Genomic DNA, 24,518 nt, shown 5'->3' on the forward strand with positions numbered 1-24,518 from the left:
AGAGGTCCTGTTCAGATTTATAAATACACCTAAACCAGCTGAAGTTTTTCATTTACAGTAATCATTTGGTTTACTTAGTTGTAGTGCCAAAATTTGTTGCTGTTTAGCAGTGCTTCAGATCATCTAAGGACTTGTGGAGAGAACTTAGTTGTGTTTTATAGTAACCCATAACAGAGCCAACTGCAGAACTCTTGAGCAGCCCCCAGAGATACAACGATGACAACAGAAAATACTGCAGAAGTTAGCCAATCAGTTGTATAAAAGTTAATGGACTCCTGTATATCACCTTTTAGATCTTTTGTCTCTTGGATCCCGATAAACTTCCCCAGCAGCTGCTCCTGTAGATCCAGTGTATGAATTTATTCCTTATGCAAAAGAAAGAAGTTTAAGGACAGCAGTTACAACACAAAAGTTTTGTACTGTAGTCCTCCAAAAAAGGTGCAGTGCTTCTTTCAAGAAACAATCTCAAATAAGAATCATAATTAATTAGAGGTCATCTGATCTCTAGAATATTTAAACCCAGTACTATTTAATTACAACCCTCTTTAAACAGCTTAATTTTTTTGGTTCCGAATTTTGAGTCAGAACCCATTTTGTTTAGATTATCCAGCACATGCCAAATCATGGTCTTTATCTTATTATGGCTTATTGTAAGACAGACATTAGAAGCTGTTCAAGGAGATGAACAGAAAGAGCAACACTCTTCATTATCCTGTGACAAGCTCCACACAAAGTAAGTTAGCTGCAGTGCCTCTCTCTCTGAGGCTAAAAGTAAGCAAAGATTAGTATATAACATCTTTGCAATTCAGCAGAATTAGAATTTTAGTCTCTGTTAAGTCTGAGTAAGCAAACTGTATCACTCAGAAGATGCCCCTTTCCTCCCGTCCCTATATTTAAATTTCAAGCAACTCTTGCAGCACTGCACCTTTAAGCTGATACAACACACAGGTTTTACACGTTATATTAATTCTTTCTAAAGGCCACAAGACACAACCTTTTATTTCCAATCAGAAGTTTAATAATTTAATTTATATTTAAGACCATATTCTCTTATTAACTATCAGGAAAAGAGTAAAAAGAAGTGTCAGCACACTACTCAGATTTGTCTTCAGTCAGTTCTGGTCTCAATATCGTACATGTTATGTCTTGTGAACCTTCTTTGGTACAAAAGGAGATGTTTGCTTCTTCCACTGGTACATCTAACTTCTCAGAAATATTCTGTAATACACAAATGAGGCTGGAACACAAAAGCCAATTTAGCTCATGTGTTGTAGGCCAGATTTTTTACACCAAGAATTTGCAGCAAACCAAATCATGCTAGGTATGCCAGGCATATGAAGACTTTTTTCTTCTCAGTTGTGAGTCTTACATTTCCTGCCTTCCCTAGTTTGAAAAGGCTGGATGCACAAGCTGCGGTTCATAGTTTCATTTGCATTAGGATAGTGGTTTTCATTTGGGTGTTGACTTTTTCTTTAGTGAGCTGACAGACCCAATGGTCTTAAGAGACCCAGTGGAAGAAGGCACGAGAGCAAAATTTGCAGAAGCGTGGTTTACTAGAGTTAACACTCAGAACAGGAAAGAGCTGTAAAGGACAGGAATGTAACAGAGTCAGCGAGATGGGAGATGGTCAAACTGCACAGTGAATTCTGCATTTTGTGCAAACGGCTTTGTACGTTACGCAGGCAGTCTTCATAGAAGCTTGAGCAATCAAGTGAAGTTAACCTGTTCTCATAGCTATTTTAAAAATTATGAAATAAGAGTATTCAGAATTAGTTGTATGGTTTATGAATTAGGCTATTAAAGGCGAAACATCATACTACAATATTCCTTAATTGTTACCAAAACCCTGACCAAATCTTTGTAAATTGTCCTTTTGATTGTTTTCCAGGAAAAACAAATGTGCACACACAATACCACTGAACGTTTCACTTTCCTGAGATTAATTTTTCAATTAAAATTAACAGAAAGCAGGATTAGAAATGCAATTATATATGAAATGGCATTCTGGGTTTTGGATGATGGGAGGCAAGGGAGAGTGGTGGTGACAACTAGTGACTGATGGCTCTAGGGTTGCTTAATTCATTACATGTACAGCCTTCAAAGTGCCAAATAAGGAAGGAAAGCAAGGGCTTTTGGAAGCCTACGTGCTGTGATGGAAGGCACATTTTACTCTTTATTACAGTTAGTTTCAATAAGAATTTCTAGAAAAAGAAAGTGCTTTGAAAGAAAAAATTCAGTACAGTCATACAGTACCAAAGCTTCATGTCAAAGCCTGCCATTTCAGAATATTCTTAGTTCTTTGAGATATTCAGTGTTCAAATGCTGAAGTCCTTCTGATAGAAAACTGGCTGTGGGTTTATCAGTGGCTTCATGTGCACGGTGGATAGGCATAATGGTAGCACAGAGGAGGTAGCATCCCGAATGTCTGCTTATACTGCAGTCGAATGAAAACACACTGAAAAGCTAAAACCTTCCCTCATCTTCCTTTAAGATTCAGAAGCTATTACAGAGCCAGACAGATGGGCTTGCAGAGAGAGGCTATTACCACAGAGACTACTACATCCTGAGATTCTCACAGGCAACACCAGCGTAAATGACCAGGCTTCCCCCACCTTCACACGATAATCAGTGTGGATACTTTTTTTATGTAACTTGGGTGTTGTGCTGACCCCAAACAGTGCAACTACTAATCATCAGCTGCACCAGTGGGACAGTAATTGTAATTCAGCTAAACTGTCCCTTCAGCAGTATTAAAAGCTATGCAATACTGTGCAGAGCTTCTCTTCAGCACCGGAAGCAGTCCAACTGTAGCAGAAGCTAATTTGCCCTGCAAAGGAAAGGATGCCTTGCTGGAAAATGACTACTTGAGCCTCAACTGAAAAGGATGTGGACAAGAAGCTCAGCGGCCTCATATATGTCCTAAGTCAGATTCATATACTACTGCAGCTGGATTAGAAGTGCTTGTAATAGATGGAACCTTTGGAGGCTCATATCCTCCCTATGCTGAGGGCACACTGCTGAATAAAGCAAGTGAGCGATTTTCCTAATTTGTTACGTGGCCAAGAAAGTGATGAGGGATATAACATATTGTAGGATTCCACCTGTGCCACTGAGACTTGAATCCAGCAAACATGTTAGCCATTCAGCTAGAAGCCAGCATAAACACTTTCCCTTGGGATCTCAGGTGACTTGCTACCCTTTTCATTTTAGAAGGATGATTTGATCACCTGGAGTTGGTTGTCAAGCACTTACTAACCTCCAGCATAAGCAAAAAGAATAAACTAGGAGAATGTAATGGCCACAATTTCCTTCAAAAGAATAAAACAAATGTAGAAGTACCAGCAGATGCCACTGTTTAAAGACGAAGTATTATATGAATAAAGAGCAAACTTATCAGAGTGAGACATACTCAAAGAGTCAAGTATACAAGATCTCTCCTATACAGCAGCAATTTTTAAAAATCCCAAAACTTTAGATTGAATTGGCTTTGAATTCAGGAATATAGCTCAACTAGTACTCTGCAAGTAAAATATGGTGCTGAAGTTACTGGCAGCTAGAGCTCTAACTGAAATTAAACTCCATTATGGTTGGCCAGATGGAGTTGCACAACAAGATGAGGAGTCAAAGAAACACAGAGGAAGGGAAGGGAAGGGAAGGGAAGGGAAGGGAAGGGAAGGGAAGGGAAGGGAAGGGAAGGGAAGGGAAGGGAAGGGAAGGGAAGGGAAGGGAAGGGAAGGGAAGGGAAGGGAAGGGAAGGGAAGGGAAGGGAAGGGAAGGGAAGGGAAGGGAAGGGAAGGGAAGGGAAGGGAAGGGAAGGGAAGGGAAGGGAAGGGAAGGGAAGGGAAGGGAAGGGAAGGGAAGGGAAGGGAAGGGAAGGGAAGGGAAGGGAAGGGAAGGGAAGGGAAGGGAAGGGAAGGGAAGGGAAGGGAAGGGAAGGGAAGGGAAGGGAAGGGAAGGGAAGGGAAGGGAAGGGGCAAAGCAAGCAGTGCCAAGATGAAATTTAGATTTATGTCTCTCTGCAAGGAAACTGCACTGTACAAACCAGAACTTCAGGAATGGTGCCTAATACATGAAACTAGCTGCAAGACCTATATTTCTCTTGGTGCTTGTGTATTTAAGAACTACATCTACAAATGTAATTTTTAAAGCCATTTGCACACACTATTAAGAGAGAGAGGACCCTGGTACCAGTAACCAAAGCAGAAGATAAGTTCTGTCCATGAACCCATTAGGAGAGGTTTCCTGTGTTCAAGAAAGGTGCACTTCCAGATGCCCTGAGTAAACAGCGATCAATCATACAAAACAAATCACTTAAAGATACAGAGTGAAAGCCAAAACCAACAGTACTTCGAATTGATTGAGTAGCAGTTAAAATAATTTCTGATTCGTACGTGAAAGACGGAATTTTTCTTTTGAAAAGTTTGGGTAAAGAGCAAGAAAATTTGAGAGATCAAAATAATTAAAAATTGAAGGATTCATATTAATATCAGAATTTAAGTTAGATCACCAGAGTGAAAACAGTAATTAAGGGAGGGGGAAATCACAAAATAAGTGATTCAATCTAGAGCACTGGAGTTGAAAATATGAGGATAGTTTTGTAGAGATGACTGATTTCATTGTTTCTACCTTTAGAGCTGCTGGCATGGATGAAACTTGGTTTGTTTGACGGGGGTAGGGGCTGGCTTTTTTTGACAGTAGTACTGTTGGCATTGACAGGAGATGACTGGAATGAGTTGGAAAGAAAGATGCCATCTGAAACTGGGCGAGGCTGGCGGGAGGGCTGCTGTGGCTTAAGGGTGGCAGGAGGAAAGTCACCATAAGATTTTCTTGTGCTGGAGTACTTATCCTGACCTGCTAGATTGGAATCCTCCTCCTCCTCATCATCATCATCATTGTATGCAACAAACTTGGCAGTATAAATCGTGTCAGGGGAGAGGACCTGTGTTTTGAGGTAAGAGGTGTTTCGCTGAGGTGGGGGAGGAGGAGCGTTAGATGAAGGGGTTGGGGATGGGAGTTCATATTCCCGTGGAAGTGGAGGTCTGTACAGACCAGGCTCGTCAGGTTCCAGCAATCTTCGTTCAGCTTCATCGTGCTGCCTGCGCCTTTCAGCCTCTAAGCGACTGTAATACTCCTCTTCCTGGCGCCTCTGAAAGCCCAGAGGAAACAGAAACACAGCGGTCAGACATTTCAATCTATGAGATTTAAGCTTTCCACCACTGAGCTACAAACATCTTCCATAAATCTTTTTTGTCTCCTTTTCTGGCAGTAAGCAGAGCATCTATATGGACTCATACAAAGAATCATTTACTACTATGCAGAAAAGCAGCAGCCATCCAATAACAATGTAGCTGTTATTTACAGATTTACCACTGCCTGTGGTCACTAAGGCAACTGCCTGTGTAAACTAAGGGCATTCCAACATTTATTACCCAAAATGTAACTACAGTTAATAAGGGGCAGATTTACTAAAGCTGTAAAGAATCTGTGGGAGAGGAGAATAACTAAAATTAACTACCACCTTAAAAAAGGAACTTTGTAATTTTGTTTCATGCTTATACAATGTAAATTAGTCAACAGAGCCTTGGAACAGATGACTGTTGACAAAGTTTCTAGTATAAACAACAGGAAAACTATTTTCATACAAAAATCGTTTACAAAGAAGTCTTCCAAAAGAGACATCAAATAAATGCTGTTAAAAAGCATTTAAAAGAGAAACTATACTAATGATATTTATATGAGGTTAATGACCATTTAAAAAGTCATGAAATATCTTCTATGTATTTTTCCACTTTAAAAGACTGTTCTGTTTTTAAACTAAACAGCATTTAATTCTGTTCAGCTCTTGTCTCAGACACATTGTAAATTAATACAAGGGTTTATTGAGTAGTTTGATAACAAAAGAGAAGGTGTGCTTGGGAACTGTAGGTACGTTACAAAACCCTTTGGGTATAAGCATAGTATAACTGCTGCTGGGAATACATGGCATTCTAAACAACCATCATTTCTGGTTTTAATCCACATGTTTAAAAAAAATCCACTTTATCTGCTTATCTGTCCAACACTGAATCAGTTATCCTGAAAAAAATAATAAATAAATCTAATCTTGTTCATCTACAGCAAAGATGTGAAACTCGTCTCCTTGTACTACTCTCTAAAACCATTTTACTGATGGTACTGAGTTGGTAAAAGTATCTCAGTCAACATCTGCCAGTGAAAAAACACTTTCAAGTGTATGATCCAAATGTCATTTGGCCGCATCATTGTCAGAAGTTAAGAAAACCATGGTTGTTTTCTCTTGGTTCCCTTTTTTTTTAAGCTCCACACAGTATATTTTTAAATACTTTCCTCACTGCAGATACGTCTTCCTCACTTCTCTCTTACTACCACCTCTTCCACTCACCAACTCATACTGTTTATGGGAAACAATTTAACTAAGCTTGAAAACAATCTAACAAAAATAAATGAACACAGTGATTGTATTTACAGTTTGGGGTTTTTTTAAATGTATTTGCTCAACCTTCCAAGATGAACAACTTTAGAAGCTAGCCTTCTTTCTTCTTTCTGAAGCCAGTGTTACTAACGGGCAAACTAAACAAAAGTAACTAATTTCTCTAGGAACAAAAAGGTCTTAAGAAAAATGCTGAGTCAAATAAGTTGCTTTATCTTCTAGTATTATCAGTAAAGCTTCTCAAATTCACGTATAATGTTTTGAAGGAACTTTCCACCCTGAATTTTTATAATTTGACTGCACACTTATCTGCTGAAATTATCTACTCGCTTTCTAGAAACTATTTCCTTCCCACAGTCCGAACATAAAAACCAACATGGAATATTCATCACTACTTTGCTGTATTTCATACTTCTCTCTGTATCTGTATTAAAAAATACTACAGAAATATACAAGTGCCATCTCTGGGACATAGGAAAACCCAACACCACTAACTGAGCCATGATAATAAAGAGGGTATGCAAGTTATGTTGGGAGCTGAAGGGAAACAGGAAGTAACTGATTTCTTCCGTAATTTTCAGAAAGGCTCTGAAGGTAAAGCCTTGCCACTGATAAAAACCTTCAGCCAGTAAGCCCACAGTACTATTTCTGCAATACCAGTCAACTCCAGCCAGCAGGAACGGGCTGTGTGTTTAATTACTTGTTGGTTCAGATGGAACAAACTGAAGCCTTGGCCCATGACCCTTATCACCAGAGCTACTGTGTTTAAACCCTGCTGACCCAACACTGAGCTCATAGTGGCCAGGCTGAAGAGGAAAGGCCTGCAAGAACCCCTGTGGCACTCAGAAGACCACAACCTTTTCTTCAGCCTCTCTCCTGGTCCGCTCCTCCTCTTGCTGTCGGCGCTCTTCTTCCTGCCTGGCCCTGTCTTCTGCTTCTCGCTTCCGCATTTCTTCCAATTGTTGCTGCCGTCTGCGTTCTTCATCCTGTAACTAACAGAGACACAATTTTAACTGGTCACTCATATGGGCAAGATGAGTCAGAAAAATGTAACCAAATACTGGCATCTAAAAATAATTCATTCAGTAGAAAATGCTATGCTACAGATACATCACTATAATTTCCAGCCATTAAGAGTAAGCTTTGTTACACTGGCTTGCCTCAAATCCCGAAGGGGAAAAAAAAAGCAAAAGAGAGGCGCACAGAACTACGTACATGAAAGCACAAAGTACACAGGGAGACATTTTTAGCAGTCATATCTGAACCCTTAGCAGAAGACTGAGGTGACTCACGTTCCAAAGAGCTTCAACACCCATAGTCTCATAGGTACAGTAAAGTGAAATTAAATACTTGGAACCAAGAGTCCACAGCTCCAGCAGTCAATTGTTTTTGTTCATTCTGGATTAGAATTTAAGCACCGGAAAATCATGACTCATTAGTCAAAGGGTCAATCCATTTAAAGTAACAGGCTCATTCAGCAAGTCTGCAAATAGTCTCAGGAGATAAAGAAAGTCTCCCACTGTATCTGCAGCAGATGTGTTTTGGAAATAACAGAGAGTGAAGGAAAGAAAACTTTTGACTACTGGGATTAAACAGCTCACAAGAACAACTCACGTCCAACAAACAGTACTGGTTTATATATGTGTATGATAGTAGAGCACAATCCAAACTCTGCATGATTCTTTAAAGCTAACTGTATATAAGCCCCTGATGGACAGGAATATTCACTGGCACAATAATCGAAGTAGGAATTAACTGGACTACATGCTGTGTTATTTCTTACAGTAGCATATGTTTTAAAGCAATTTTTTTCCCTCCACACAATTGTTTTTTATCCTTATTGGTATAAATCAGTAAATTACTTGATCTTGCTATCAACTGCACGAAACAGGGATACTTTTCTACTGGATTTGATTTTACAATCCAATTTCACTTACAGAAAAAGACCCTTAAGACACAAAGCAGTACAAGAGAGAAAGAGAAATTAAGTCTTAATAGACTTTGTAAGGACAAGCTTCATGTCAGTATCTTCTTCCCCAATTAATTAATTAAAAAAAGTCTAAACATTTTTGGCTGATTTTCTTACAATTACTTCCCCCCACTGTTTATTTTTGAGCATGAAAGCTAAAGAACAAAATTAATTCATTTAATTTAGGCACAAATTTGGTGAATGTATTCTAGAGGATGCTACCTCTAGAGTAGCATCTCTGAGTAAATTCCCCAAATTTAGGGCTAAAACTTTGTCATTCCAACTGAAAATGACAAAGATCAAGCTCAGTTTGCACTATAGAGCAGGGAACAGGGTAGTTAACCAACTCCCTGCTTGGATTAAGATTTCTTGTCTTAGTTATTAGAAAGACATTATTTTAGCAAAGGAGATAATATTGCTGTCAAAAGGAAAGACAGCTAGTAATTCACAAAAGTTTATACAAGAGAAGTCATTTCCTCTTAACAAAAAAAAAAAAAAAAAGGAAGAAAAAAAGGAAGAAAAAACTGAATGGTGAGAAAATACAGGAAAATTCCTGTCTCAACTACATTTAGAAAAACACCCTGAACATGGCAGTTACTGCTCCCAGGTTATGGCATGGATGCTTTACTGCTTAGTAGCAAATATTCTTATTCAAAAGCATTTAAACAAGAAAGAATTTCCAACTAAATCAAAGAGAAAGTAGGACTGGTTTGTTTAGTTGTCTTCTGACCTTAACTAAAGAAGGCAAAAGTGACCAAGCTGCCCACCCAGGAACTGTTGTTAGCATCTGAATCGGAAGAATTGCAAAGACAACTGTATCCAGGTCAGAGGCTACTGTAAAAATAATACCTATAGGAAAATGGCTAAAAATTATATGGAAGGCAGAAGTGAGAATACAGCAACTATTAAGAGATTCCATTTCATTTCTTTATGATCAGTAACTAGTTTCTCCTTCAGGGCATTCCCAGACCAAGGCAGGAAGCTGTGGAATGATGAGGCATGCCAGAGCACTTGGCAGGCATTTGTGTCTGTAATTCTGTGTGTACAACAGTACCCAATTCTAACTTCATCCCAAATTTTCGAGATGCAAAGGAAAATCAGCTTTGTGTCCCATTTCTAGTAAGAGGCCTATAAAATCCCCAGGTTAAGTATTTTGATCGGATGCTTCTCTATCCCAATCAGTTTTTCTCTTGTTTAGAAGTCACGTTTTCACCCGATTTACTCTACTTCCACATCTCCTCCAAAACTGCGTGTTTATATTGTAACAGGGAAGAACAACTAATTTGTACAGCCAGAGTGATGGAGAAGAGCATTCTCCCAGCTGTAACTGAGCAAAACAGCTGAGCACAAAGCACCAATTCTTTTCCCCTGCTTTGACCCAGCTCTGTTGCAAAGTGCCAACTGTTTGCTCAGCCAGGCAACTTTGCCTCCGTATTGCCAACATATACTCGCAGCACTTCTACACCTAGCAGGGCAAAGAAGCCCACCTTTCTTCCAGGCTATTGCTCCTTGTAAAGGGGCCAGTGGGTTGATCCTGTCAGGAATGTTAAGATATTCACAGGACTGGCAAGCATCCAGGAAGTCTCAGATTCAAAGTTCATTTCTCCAAGCACTGCTTAGAACACTCTAAAAGATGTTCCAGGAGAACTTTAAATTTATACCTATTTATTTAATGACAGCTAAAAAGCTGGGTCAGATCTCATAGTGGCCTGGGGAATTAAAAAAACTAACAGTAGCTAAGCTGACAATTCATGCATTAACTGTTCTTCATCTTCCTTCAGCCTTGTAATTAGCAGAACAGCTGTCACCAATGCTCACCCTAGACATACAAAAAAAGCATCAAACATGAGAAAGTTCTGTTGTGTGGTTTCGGGGATTTTTTTTAAGAAACAAAGTAGCAATTACTTGGGTATATGAAGTGGCATTGTTTAGATGAGTTTATGTCTGGAAAGTCATGTGAATGGTATGAAAATGATGACATTATGAAAAAGCAGTATTTGCTGGGTGTAGTGTTCAACTATTTCAGAATTAGCTTGCTGTCTTTTTTTAAACCTAAATTTATAAACATCATAAATCATCAACTGATTTAGGCCATGCATCCAACTAGCCCAGTATTCTGCTGTCTCTGACCATGGCAAGAAGAGCTGCACATGAGCCTGGCCTTTTCTTCTAGTATTCCCCCAGCATTTAGCTCACTACTAGAGACATCAGCTGGTACAGCCCTGTGTAATCCTCTGAGTAGCTGCTTGCAGGTGTGATGTCTATGCATTTGTCTAATCCATTTTTCAAGCTGATGATACCGTCTGTCTTCACCAACCTCCTGTCGCAGAAAGGTCCAGGTGCTTGCAGTCTGCTTGGAAAAGTACTTTATCTATCTAGCTGCAGCTCCAGGGATCAAGGTTTGAGCAAAAAAATATAGGCATAGTAATAAGAAAATATTGATAAGATACTAAGTCTGAAAACTCCATGACTCCTGGTTTGTCCATTAACTCAGAAAGGAGAAATGCTTCACCTGTTCCACTGCTGTAAACTGCTTAATGCTCACATAACACACAGATACAAAATTGAACACCTTAGATTTTATAAGTTACTTGAAGTATGCATTTTAAAAGGTGATTTTTTTTTTTTTCATAAGGCAGTGCTGAATATCCAAACCCGTATTTTGAACCAAAACACTGACAGTTTTTTCATACAGCACAAATTAAATTTTACTAACAGGACTTGCAAGCATCACCTGTCTTTCAAACTGGTACACTGATTATACACAAAATGACTTTGAAGGGGATGTATTTCTGCTCTAGAAGACTACAAAACTCCTTTTCCATGTCCCCATGTCCAATGAGTGCAATAACATACAGAATTAGCTGGAGTCATAGCAATTACTGCTCCGGTTTGAAAGCCTGTCATGTTTTAGACGCAACAGAATAGTATTAACCAATTGAAACCGAAATTATATTGTACGTTAATGATGGCATGTTTATGCAACCAATTTGGAAATATCAGTTCAGAAGTAATTTCTGAATTTACAATCCATTTTTATGTTAATGAAAAAAGATAACACATATAACACCTGCAAACAACAGGGTAAGTATTTTTCAGTATTCGCTGAAAAAGTATGCTGTATTATTAGGCTCTCAGTACAACTTCACTTCAAACTGGAAAAGAACAGTGCTCTTAGAGCTCTTCTAAAACCTGCACGGGTGGGAAAGGGAAAGGAAGGAATCTTACCTCACAGCCTGTTCATTCCAAGTTATTAGTAAGATTTTACAAACAAAACTGCACAAAACAGCAGATACATAGTTTTATATTAGACCACTGCTGCAACAAACAAATCAAGACTGCAAGCAGAACACAACATCTAAGAGGAAGGAAACACAGGGAAAGGAATCACCACATCTGAAAACATTCAAATGCATGCTTGCAGTTAACTTACTGCTTACTGTATCGTAATGATCTTTGAACACCCAAAGATACCAAATCATCATCCAAAGCGCATAGGGTTGTTATTAATAAGGAAATGGGAAAGAGATATTGAAGAGAAAGAAACAAACATACCAAATCTAGAACAGAGATTGCTGGCACAGCAGTCTGCTGCAGGTAGTAAGAAAGGGGAAAAAAAAGAAAGATGCACAGTGTAAATAAAGATAGGTTAGACTTGCGCTATTTCAAAAGCATTTTCTTTTATTTGTTTAGTTGGCTGCTTTAGAACAAGGAACTGAATGGATATAAACCTGAAATACAGAAATGAAAACAAATAATCCAAAATTTTTATCAGTATTGACTCATTCAACACCTCAGTAGTTCTGCAGAGACGCTACTTAACTGCATCTCTAAAAGTGAAATGTAACCAAAATGCACACATGAATTCAGTTCAAGACAAGTGTTATTTTTTAGTTTCAAAATGTTCCAAAAAGCTGGAAGAACTTTATGCACAAATAGTGTTTTAAAGCCAGCACTTGCAGAGAAGACTAATACTGTTATGCAATACAACTGGCTTTTTTTTAATGACACATGGCTTTCTTAGCCTTGCTACAGTAAAATTTTAAAGATGTTTGTTAAAATGGCAGTTCTACATGAATTTTTTATGCCCATAGGTAACTGTCTACGTGCCACATATTGCCTGTTAGCAATGCTGGACTTTAGGGCAACCTGTTTGCCAAATATACTTAGCTTTCCCTTTCTTCAGTTTCCAAGTTTGAGGTATCTATTGTTTTACACAGTAATAAAGTTAGGCACAAGAAAAAAAGGAAAGCAATGCAGACTGCAGCAAATATGAGGAGAGTAACTTAGGAAATGAAGCTGCCAAAACAATCCTGAATTCAAATCCTACTCAAGCCACTAGCTATCTCTGAATGTTGAAACAAGCATGTCCAAACATTTCTCAGGAATTAAACATTGCTTATCACAGAATTAAGTCAACTTTTCAAGACAAACACACAGAAGACACTGAACATATTACAGAGCTAGCTTTTAAGCCTGGAAAAGCATAGCTATTGGTATGTAACTTGGGAATCCATGCTGTTATTCAGAAAAGAACAGATTTTCCTAAAGAAACTTTTTCTCAGTAACAGTAGATTTAGTAGTCTTGGGAGACAACAGCCACCAGCAGAGGGGTTAAAAATTGCATCATACTATTCAGTTGCATTATCTTATTACATATATTATGAGCTTTCACAAAACTGAATCTAAGGTAAGCAAACCTTCTCAGATGCTAATTAAACTGGACACCATGAAAAATCCAGGCATACATGAGGTGGAGCCCTAGACAGGGTGTATTAGCTGTTACACCACCCAAAACCACATGGCTCAACCAATGCTCCCACCACTGCTGGGGTCAGCACTCAGGTGATGGTAAAGGCAGAGGTAGCAGCTGAATCAGACCAACAAGTTGGAGTGTCTGTTCAGCTCACTGTTCCCTGGAAACAGTATGCATTCAGTGTCTGTGTTCATGTCCCAAGACTATAAATAAGAACTTCTAAAGGTAAATACACTGGGGAGGGGAGGGAGAAATCACACTGTTTTTATTTCTGATTCTCCTACAGACTTTCTTAATTTCAAATATTTTTTTCTTACCTTTCTGCAAGCAAATTTTTGCCATATTTTACTTTCTAACCATACTCTAGGTACATGGCAAAAATACTTTATCCAAAGGGAACTTTTCTCTCCCCCAAACCAGAAAAGTAAATTCAACTGCTAAATCGTATGCTATAAAAGGTAGCTTAGATACTTTTGTAACACATTACTTAACTGGTGAAACCACTCTAAGTTATTAATCTTAAAATTCAGGACATTTAAGAAAGCGTCATCCTCCTTTACCACCTGAGAACATCAACATACTCAAAGCATGAAACCCCACCAAGCTAGAAATTTACAATATTTTTTTTCTAGAAAAGATTATCCCCTTTTACCCTTGCTCTTCTTTCTGCCTCCAGTCGCTGCATGATGAGCATAGTATCCACCTCATCATCCTCCTCTTCATCGTCATCTTCATCCTTCTGCTTTGATTCTTGCAGTCGCTTTTGGAACTGCCACTCAAGCATGAGTTTGCGGAGGCGGTCATTGTCTTCCGCTGTACGATCAGGCTTGTTCTGAAGTTCCTGAATCTCTTTACTCAGCATGTCCACAATGTGCATCTGTTGCTGCTTTTCCAATTTCTCCTTAGCATCCCGTTTCCAAGGATCTGGAGAGAGGCTATCACCAGAGGACAGTTCTTCCTTGCTGATAGTAATGTACTGCAGATCTCTCCGCTCAATAGTCCGTGGCTGCTGTTGGGGCTGCAGCTCTCGAATAACTGTTTCTTGAGACCTCTGCAAAGTTGAGGGTTTTTCTGATTTCACTTGTTGAAGGGAGACAGGAGGAACCACAGGCTGAGCAGGAATTAGTGGCTGAGAACGCATTTGACCCAGTTTTCTCTCCTGCTCACGACGTTTCCTTTCTCGTTCTTCTTCCAAACGTGCCTTTTCCTTTTCATACCACCTCTGATGCTCTTCTCTTTTTTTACGCTCAGCAGCAGCTACCTGGGAGGATGCTTGTGCTCCTATCTGATTTGGAGGAGGAGGGGGAGGCAGAGGCAAATCCATTTGTAGTTCATCAAATTCAGCAGCATAATGCACTGGAGGAGGTGGTGGTGGAGGGGGAAGATCTGTTCTGATGGGCTGGGAAATGGCCACTGGAGTCGGCTGGCTAGTGGCTGGAGTTTTCCAACGGCCAGGTCCACTTTTAGTTAAACAAGAACCAGGCGAGACTGGTTTGGAGGAATGGTTCAGGTGTTCCTGGCTAGATGTGCTAGAATCCACAGATGAATTCATCCACTGATCGCTGTCCGACTTCCGATCGATGTACTCCACATCCTTCCGTATAACAACTTCCAAACGACTCCTCTCTGGCTGGAAAACTTTATCTCTGAGCTCTTCCTGGGAACGAGCTACACGCTGAAAAAAAATTAAACAAGGCATGTGTATTAGAGTCCATCTACATTAAAACAGATTTGAAAATGGCTTACAAAACACTTTCTTATTACTGAAGGTAATTACTTTTAACGAGTTTCAGCATTTTCATGCCCAGTAGGTTTTCCAAAACCAAAAATAAAATACTCTTCTCAGTCATCTTAACTCATTCAAGTGATGAAAGACTTAGCAAGCTCTTGGGAACTGCCTGGTAACTGGACTGGGAGGAAGAATGAATGCAAAACAGAGTTTAAGCTGAAAACCTCCCCAGCTCACAGAGTTTCTCAGGACTGTCTCTGGCACCCCCTCCCCCCACGTGAGTATGAGAGTCCTGGCAGCTCTGAGCAGAGGCTCAGTCATACCAGCTCTGCCATTACTGACTGAGCTTCAACTGGCTTCACTGAACATCTTTCCTAATGGGAAAGCAAACAGAAAGGCTGCAGAGAGAGAGAGAGAGAGACAGAGAGACACAGAGAAAAGAGCACCTCTGCCCACCCTCCTCCATATTAACAGGCAAGATGCCCCAGAGGAAGCTCCCATTGCTAATGCCATTCAGGGTAGAGAATCCAGGCAGGCAGTCTAATTCTACCTGCTCCTGGAGCATGAGTATAATGGTCTGAGATTTTTGTCACTTTAGTGCATCAAACACCAAATCTTTTTCTATACAACCCCAGGGTCTTATCGCACTGAGCAACGACCTGAAAAGGAACACTGGACCATAAACCAGGATTATTAAATCTATTAATGATTTTCTTGAAGCAAATATTCATACTTTGAATGTTAGGAACTGCTAAGCACTGAACACATAATGCACCAATTATCAACAACTGAGAGACGACTAACAAAGCAAACTCCTTTTATTTTCCTCCATCAATGACCTTAACCATGACCTCTAAAGAATGCCTTCTTTGAGAAGAACAAGTGTATTTTTTATGCTCTATTAGTCCAACAGAGCTGAACACACAGTTATTTGTGTTAAATTTGCTGTAAAGATGCACCTAGCCCAACAGTTTGCTAATGCCTTCAGAACAGAAGACACACATTTTAGCCGCTTTTTTGACAAGCCCAACTCTCACTGCAAAGATTAAAGTGTATTTCTTTATTTCTTGTAAAAAGTCTGTTTTCCTCTAATTTTCAACTTAAAAGAACTGTTGTATGGCAGGGAAAAACTGCGAACACTTTCAATGCATGTAAGGAGTTAAAGCTTCTATTTTGCTTTAGCAAAATGCTTTTCTGCACTGCCAAGGCTTATAGCTCCAATTCAGTGTCTGTCAACAACTTTAATAGATGGGCTTCATCTTTACCAGCTTTAACCACCTCATCTAAGATACTCACTTAAGCTTTTCTCAAGCAGGGAGAGATGCATGTCCAGGCAGCAATTATCATAAAATGCAGTTAAGACAAATGGGTAGGAACATTCTCTGGAGGCACTCACCTCCCCTTCTCCCACCACTGACAGAGAGCACCTAGATTTTAACTATGCAGCTAAGATTAAGTGAGATGAAATCATGAAATGTGAAAGAGTTAAGCGTGGAAATTCAGCTAAATACTTCTGTATCTATTTGCCACAGTCGTTCAACTTACAGCACTCCCCTTCAAAACTACAGCAACCTTTTACTGAATTTGCTTGCCCATGTATGTGTGAGTAACCAATAAACAATTCTTACTTTGCTTCCTTGGATAGAATCTCAAGATAATTTACAAGACACTTTTTCCAAAAGTAAAATGTAAGCCTGGTGTAAGGCTCTGCTCTTATCACTAATTAAGAAATAACAGAAAAAAAAAGCTCTCTGTATTTTCAAGTCTGGTGGATTAGAGAAAAAGATCATCCAGTAACTAGATTTAGTAGATCTACGTTTAATTTCCTGTATGGATTTGAGTGAAGTTCTCATTAACAGGAACAAAACAACACTATTTCTGAATTTCTAAAAATACCATGATTGTAAATTCATTTCATGTCAAGATGCATCTACACTTTGATAATAGATACAACTTGAAATTTATTTTTTTTTAACTGGAAGCAGGGAATGTGTTTTAGTGAAGACCTTGGATAGCTCTCAAAGTACTGTTTTATTTCAATTTTAATACTTTACTTTATCACTTAACACACCCTTCAGGCAAACATTTTTCCACATAAACCTTCTTGGAAGAATGGAAGACTTAGTTTGCTTTTCAGAAAACCACAGAATATTTTACAAGACAAACCCTACTACCACTTACACCCCATTACCTCTAACAGGGCATTAAAATATCCCAGATAACAGGTCTGCAGAACATGGTAACATAAATTCTGTGAAAGAAAGGAGGGGAAAAAAGGCAAAATGAGAAAAAAAAGAAAAAAAAGGCATAGGGATCCTGAACCCAAGCCCATCTTGGCAAAAGTATAGTTGTTCCCATCTATGGCATACCTATAAAGAGCTGACTATTCTGAAAAAAGTCTCTAGCAGTCTGGGAGTGGAAAGCAAGCAGCTTCTTTCTGGTTTGTTTCCTTATGCTGAAAAAAATTACTTCTCACCTGCATGGTAGTATTGATAGAATGATTACTTTCTGCCTGGATCTGTGGCTTTTCTTCATAATTTGGCCACTGACTCTGAGCTGGACCCATTCGATCCTGGGACTTTGACGCTGGGAATGTGAAATATTCTCTAGTATAGGTCTGTGTTGGGATGGGATAAGCTTCAGGTCGTGGTGGCAGAATCTGTTCCTGAAAAAGGGAGGAAGAAAGTAAGGTAGAATTCTCTAATCACACAGATCTGTATGGAAGATTGTTCTAAACATGCATTTTTCAAATACTTTCTTTTGGCCCGTAAGAGCATTACTCATCTGGGACAGGAGATAACGAGGCTGCCTAGAATCAAACGTAACTGTGGCTATGACTCATGTTTTTATGGTCTCAAAGCGAGTATGCAATACTGTACAAACCTAAGAAATCACAAGGACAACTTCATGAACAAAATTTAATGAAATCATTGAAAACGGTCTCAACCTTTCATTAGCCGTAATAAGCAAAACCCCACCCAGTCACAAGCGCCAGCACTGTGGTCAGTTCAGTAAGGCACTGGTTTGAGTCAAGCACACTGACACTAATTGATAGAAAAGTTTAATAGCCAGCATTTTGCTTGCCACTTCTGACCTCTGTACAAAGATTTCCAGTAGAGACTGAGGTTATTTTGGTGGTAGTTCCAGATGCATAAGCATTCTTTCCCCCAGGGCTTGGAGGCTGATCTGTTGGAAAGTTAAAGGAAGCATTTACAAGACTGTTAATAATAATTTACAAAAGTTAATAAAGACTTAATAAAGTAACAATATTCACAAAATAACTATTATTTTTTCTTTTAAGTAGTTCTAGCAAGAGGCTTGCTCCAAATGTTACCACTACACAGGTATTTTAAAGATAATCCATTTTTAAAAACAATCACCCCCTTTTGAATACAACAGCCTCTAAAACTACTGGAGGAAACATCTATCCCCAAAAGAAGGACAATTTTTCTTACTTGCTACATTGGGACTGGAACGATGATCGGCTCTGTTCTTCATCAATCTGTCATCCCCTGGCAGCTTCTTTGGTTCACTGTACTCCGTCCATGGCAGCTGAGGACTCTCAGGTGATCCATTTTGCGTGGAGTTGTTATACAGCTCAAAACCTTCACTCTTTGGTCGGGGTTTACCTGAGCCACGGCGGTCAGAAACTGTAACAGTTGGATATGTAGTTTCTCCCTTTCACTTAACTACTGTCTAGCGTATTTTTTTTTCAAACCAGAGCTACCCTGAGCTTATATTTAAAAATTAAGTTCTCAGTAAAGCAAATACTAGGTTTAAAAATCTTTACTTCTTCAAATAGGTAATCCCAATCCTGTATCAAATATACAGATTTCCTTCAATCTGTATTCTTCAAAAGAACTTCTGACAAGGTACCACATTATTTGGAAAAGCCAAATGTGTTATACTGAAAGGTCTCTGGATGACTGAAGCATATGGCATCTGGGATGGTGTTGTGAACTGGGATAATAAGGATTTGTTCTTTTAACCCGTTCTTTTCTATACTGTGGTACTACCCTGTATGTAAAAAATGCCTTCATTGACAAAATTATTTCCTATAAAATATTGTTTTATATTGGACTTTAATATGTCTTTTGTTAGTATCCTACTGAAGTAGGATGATAAAATGTAACACTGGAGAAACATCCAAGAACTTCTTATGATCAGACACAGAAACTTAAGGAGATACATTTCAACATGTCTAGTTTTAAAAAAAAAAAAAAAATTAAAATTCCATGGCAAAATACATTCCAGGGCTTCTGTTTCCATTTATTTCTCTCCTACTAATTACACTGCACTCTGTGATTACATGGAAGCCATATTCTGGGAGGAGAGAAGCTCTTATGAAAGGGACAAAAAAAATTCAAATCAGAATTGTGTTTAAACACATAATTAAGTTTTGAAAGGTACATGTGCAAAGGATTTATTAATTATTAGACTAGGGAAATTTCAAGTGGTATTTAAAACCAGACGAATTTCTGATCAGAAAAGAAATTTTTGTTTTTCTGTGCAATTATATTTCTTTTCTGATTTAATATTATGGTAATACTTGGTAAGATACTGTAAATGATTTTATTTTCTGCATTCTTACAAATGCAGAAAGCAAACGCACAAAGCTGTTATTAACATCAATAATATTAGTATCTTTACCTCTTTGCATCATTGGGGATGGCTGATTAAGCAGGGTTGCCAGACCATGGTAAATTGCTCCTTGTTTTGCTACTTCTAGTGTTACTACAGAACCTGTCCTAGTCATAAGTTCTGCTGCCCTGCAATAAAAGGTGAAGCAAATAAAACAAAATTAAATTAGGCACTGTATTACTTGTTACCCTTATTATCAGTAATCTGTTGCTTAACAAAGCACCCTTTTTCTGACTAGTACTTAAAATCACATTGAAAAAAATTCCAAGACTATGACAAGAACACAGGCTTATGCGTACAGACAATACCTACTGGCAAGTACTATTTATTCCCAGTTTCTGCTTTAGAGGTCAAAAGCCAAAATATTTAAAATTAGAGCTAAAAAAAAAAAAAAAAAAAAGTTCAAAACCAAAACCCAAATGTGTAATACAATCTCTTCTATATAGATAACCTGTTTTGTATGAAAAGAGGGGAAAAATAGTACGAACAGTTGAATTTGCTACTAAGGTTATTCACAGGCAGTTATCAAAAGACAAGACAAAGCCTAAAGTGTAAAAAAAATCAGCTTCTCTCTTCTTCAGTACATTATTAAGCTAATATTTTCTTCCCATAGAAACAACCAAGGAAAGCACTCCGTACCTTTCCTGGGACAGGCCCACCAAACTTCGACCATCCACACTAAGCAACTGATCCCCTGCAGCCAGACGACCATCCTAAATACGTATTCAAGAGAAGCAAAATCATACACCAATGCTAACATGATCTCAATTAAAACAATCATTCACACAAAATAGTTGTCAGAGACTGAAAATAGTGCATGCCTCAAACATTGATATAAAGTTTTGCTCATGATAAAGAAGCTACAACCGAAGAAGCCTCCCTGAAGACTGGGACTTTGAACTGGAAGTCAAACTGTTGATTAGATAAAGGGAAATGCATTGTTCAATCGTTTTACGCTGAGGGAAAGGTTTGCATCCACAAAAGGCCAGAGCCACCAGCTGCAACTATCCCCGGGTGAGTTTGGGGTGGGGGGAGAGCACAGCTCACAGAAGCCAGGTTTACACAGACTCCCCCCAACCGAGGGGGAGGAGGAGGTTTTGGGTGCATGGTGCAACCTCTGGTGAGAGGCAATAAACACCCATCCTCCGTTACACAAACTGGCCCAGCTGTGGAACCGCCAACCCCACAGGGCACATCCATGGGACTTTCACGTGAGAGGGGCTGCACGTGGTGCAACAGACCCAGAGTCTGCTGTGAGAGACTGACCCCCACCCCAGGGGGACATGGCTGGACATGCCCACCCAGCGTGAGCATGTACACCCCATGGGACTCTGTGCCTTCTGGGGGACCTTCACCACCAAGAGACCAGCTGGAGAGGACCAACGAACAGCGTTGGGATCCACGGAGTGGTGATATTTTCCTTATTTTGTCCCTGTCACTCTTTCTGCTCCCCCCAACTATCTTCTACTTCTTTCTTCCTTTCTTTCTCTCTCTCTCTCTCATATTTACAATCAAAAAAACCCTTACTGTTGTCACTGGCATATGGTCTCGTTTGCACCTTAATTCGGGCAGAGGCATTTCTAAGAACATTAAAACTGGATCATAACAATAGTACACAAAGGATTTTAAAGCATTTCCAAAGGCTCTTTCTACCTTTGAAATCTGATGTTTAAGAACATTACTAACCACATCTGCAGCACCTCCTTTCACAACAGACTTGACATATATTCCAAGTTTGTCTTGACCAGCACCCTACAGAGAAAGAGGCATTAATTTAATTTGTATCTGATCTCTTACGCACTACACAAACTTTAATCTGAATTTTACATGGCTAAGTAAACCTCTACTTTCTCATGACTTTTATATATTTTCAAACTGGAGAAAAACCAATTATACAGTGGAGAGTTACATTCAATTAAAGTCATATGAATAATTTAATATTAGGCCTATCAAAACTGCAAGCTTTGTTAGAAGCAAAGAATATTTGGTCTTAATGCAAGTTTGAATAAGAAAGAAAATACATTAACTAAAACTTATACTTTAGAATTGTGTTCTAGCCCCCTTCTAATAATAAATACTTATTTAAACTTTTACACGCATGTTGTTATTTATACCTCTCTGTATTATGTTTCAAAAGAGTGCACTGTGCCCCAGTGAAACAAGGTAAATTGCAGATTACAGGAAAAAGGAATAGAAATGTTTTTAACATTCATTAGGACTGTAAAGGAGCCAGTGTAAAGGAAAGAAGAATGTCTCAAGCTTTACCTAAACAAGTAAAGCAAACATAAGTATTTTAGAATTGACAGAGTCAATATTTAAGTCTACTGCAAAACCATGCAATTTTGTTCATAAAACATCTCTCTCAAAAGTGTTCTGCTACATTTTGAAAGGACTGTTAACAGTGAACTTATTGCAAGACAACTAAAGGATACCAAGATACAAGAATGAAAGCATCTATTCAAGCCATGCTGTTGTGTCATCCACATGCTCCAATATACAAGACACCACACAAATCAGTCCAAATGTTAGTATCACAAACCTTTAAATTGTCTCTTATAATGTGAGACTATTACCTGTCATTTATCTACTACAGCAAATGGTGGTGTTTTACTTTGCAAGTCACTTAGGAGAGTGCCAAGTATGTTTTCAACAGAGCACAGTCTTAACCGTAACACCGTTTTTCTAAAATAAGCCCCCAAGTTGCTTTGATATTGAACATACAGCTTCCTCCTTTCCCTCCCCCCCGCCTTTTCAACTCTTTTCTTTTGGCAGCAAAAGCATGCATTGCTCCCATTGTTATAATAAAGTAAAATAAGAACCAAGGTGAAGATTATTCAAAGCTAGTGTTACACAGACATAGTTTTCTAAGCAAGTGAAAGACCTATTTTCATTAAATCTTAGGTTAATCCCAAATGTTTACACAAAAGCCACAGAAAAAGAATTCTTTCAAGCCTTATGATTCCAGATTACATTCTACGTGTCCAAATTTTTCATAATAATTGTTTAAGCCATACTTATGGATAAAAAGGAAAAAAATACAAAAAATAACTGAAATACTGATACTTTCTTTGTCTACAAAGAATATAAAGACAATTAAAAGAATTTAGTTGCTTTCTGGTTTTTTTTTTTTTAAAGAGCCCTAAAGAAACACTGCAGTAGCTGCAGAATAACTTTATACCAGAAAAACTGTCTGAAGTTACGAGAAACACAAGTCAGAAGACAGCTAGATAAATGTAATGGAAAATGAAATCATACTTCACAAATCTCTTTTTTTTTTTCCCTCAAGCAACCAAAATGTACATGAGGAAGGATGATCTAGCTGAACACCTAGACTTCCAATATGGACAATGCAAGATCTTTTAGCGGGAGTTCTTCAAGACTTCAAGGTGACATGCAGCGAGAAAGAACTTCTCCTTGTGTATTAATAACGGGTTCCATAATGGATCGAAAGTTGTTAGTTTTCACAAGGAATGGAAATTTGCAGAGGAGCCCTAAATGAATGTACTGTTCACCATGCGCATAAGCATTCCAAAAAAAAGGGCAAACAATAACGTAACTAAATGTACCAAATAGAAGATCCATCAAGTAAGTCAAAACCAAGAGTTGGAGAAGGATCACATGATGCTGAACACTGGAGCAATAATGGGGTGAAGATGTACTTCACTGGTCCAAATGTGAAATAATGCTCCAACCTTCTAAGGTGCTGGTTCCCATCAGGGCACCATTGGCAGAACCAGTTACCACCTTCCCTTGTTAGGAACTTAAAATTAAATTATAGGGTTTATATGTCCCTTGCTCTGCCTCCAGCCACTAAGTATACCTGAAGGCAAGCTCCTTGAATTCCAAAGGGCGAAAGAATCAACAGCAACTCACCCACCCACCCTTGCAGTTATAACCTCATGCATCACATCAGTCACTGCAGGGACCAAACAGCAGCTTTTCTTGAGGGCCAGACTGACCAAGAGTCCTCTGAAGCCACCTGCAATTGACAGCATTTTTATTCAGTCCTAACTTCAAAGGATGCTAGCAGGAATCTCTTCCCCTTAGGTACAGAAACAAAGATCTGTCTAATACAAAGATTACGTAAAAACAAGCAAAGCTTTGGAAGAACACTGCCACTTAAAACAGCGCACAAGTTAATCAAGCAACTTTGGTACTCATGTATTGCATCAGACACTATATTCATCCATATACATCACCTTTCTCATGCTTCATTTTGACTCTTAGTGCACACTAAATGAAGTTGAAACCTTTTGTATAAGCCCATAATACGTGGCTTATATTGGTTTGCAAATAATGATGAAATAAACATTTTCAATTGCACAAATACCCATAGAGTGGTTTCTAAACTGACTTGAACTCCCGAAGTTTAGTCACTGTTTTCAGAGCTATCTTATATCAGCTCAGAAATCTGGAAGCCAGCAGAACAGAAAAGAACAAAGCAGAAACCACCACGGTCATTAAAAATCTAAAAGGGTCACATTTAGAAAACTGTTTAGAATTCTGATTACTCCCTTATAAAATGACAGCAACAGAACCATGAGTTTCAGGAGATAACAAGAATCATCAGAAACATGGAATACCTTTCTTGACAGAACCAACTAAGCAGGCATGGGCTCTTCAGCTCAGCAATGATCAAGGAACTGAAGGCCAATGGGATTATGAGTTGCTCTGATAGAATTATTTATCATCTCTCTAATCAGCCAACACAAAACACTTTCTCACTTCTGCTATCACATCTAGAATGTTTTAAATAGTAAAACATAAACAGAACCCAAACAAAATGCAACAAACCTTCGCCCTGCAAAACATTTTCCATAGGATTTCATAATTAAATTGGGAAACAGCCAGGAACAAGACTGCTGAAAGATGCCAAAGTGTAAACAGAATCCGAGATTCTTGGCAAGGCTCTTTGAGGCTTTAGAGAAAAAAAACCCAAACAAACAAACAACATAAACCCCCCAGAACAGATACA

The 24,518-nt window shown here is 38.7% G+C and overlaps 1 protein-coding gene across 24 annotated transcripts in view; it reads right to left on the reverse strand.

Moving 5' to 3' along the window:
- The window catches only part of AFDN (afadin, adherens junction formation factor), a 119,597-nt gene that overhangs the window by 2,573 nt on the left and 92,506 nt on the right, over positions 1-24,518 (reverse strand). For 5 of the 24 annotated variants that reach the window (XM_032102409.1, XM_032102415.1, XM_032102408.1 and 2 more), the window contains 11 exons: positions 21,230-21,295; positions 20,183-20,256; positions 19,553-19,671; positions 18,358-18,552; positions 17,997-18,088; positions 17,379-17,567; positions 13,826-14,848; positions 11,973-12,008; positions 7,306-7,440; positions 4,627-5,146; positions 287-365 (listed from right to left, as the gene is read on the reverse strand). In XM_032102409.1, the coding sequence (XP_031958300.1) occupies positions 287-365; positions 4,627-5,146; positions 7,306-7,440; positions 11,973-12,008; positions 13,826-14,848; positions 17,379-17,567; positions 17,997-18,088; positions 18,358-18,552; positions 19,553-19,671; positions 20,183-20,256; positions 21,230-21,295 (2,528 nt within the window). Of the gene's footprint in view, positions 1-286; positions 366-4,626; positions 5,147-7,305; positions 7,441-11,972; positions 12,009-13,825; positions 14,849-17,378; positions 17,568-17,996; positions 18,089-18,357; positions 18,553-19,552; positions 19,672-20,182; positions 20,257-21,229; positions 21,296-24,518 lie in introns of those variants that run through there. The other 19 variants (XM_032102423.1, XM_032102427.1, XM_032102431.1 and 16 more) reach the window with 13 other exon arrangements.

This window comes from Corvus moneduloides, chromosome 3 (genome assembly GCF_009650955.1).
Source record: "Corvus moneduloides isolate bCorMon1 chromosome 3, bCorMon1.pri, whole genome shotgun sequence".
Classification (NCBI taxonomy): Eukaryota; Metazoa; Chordata; class Aves; order Passeriformes; family Corvidae; genus Corvus; species Corvus moneduloides.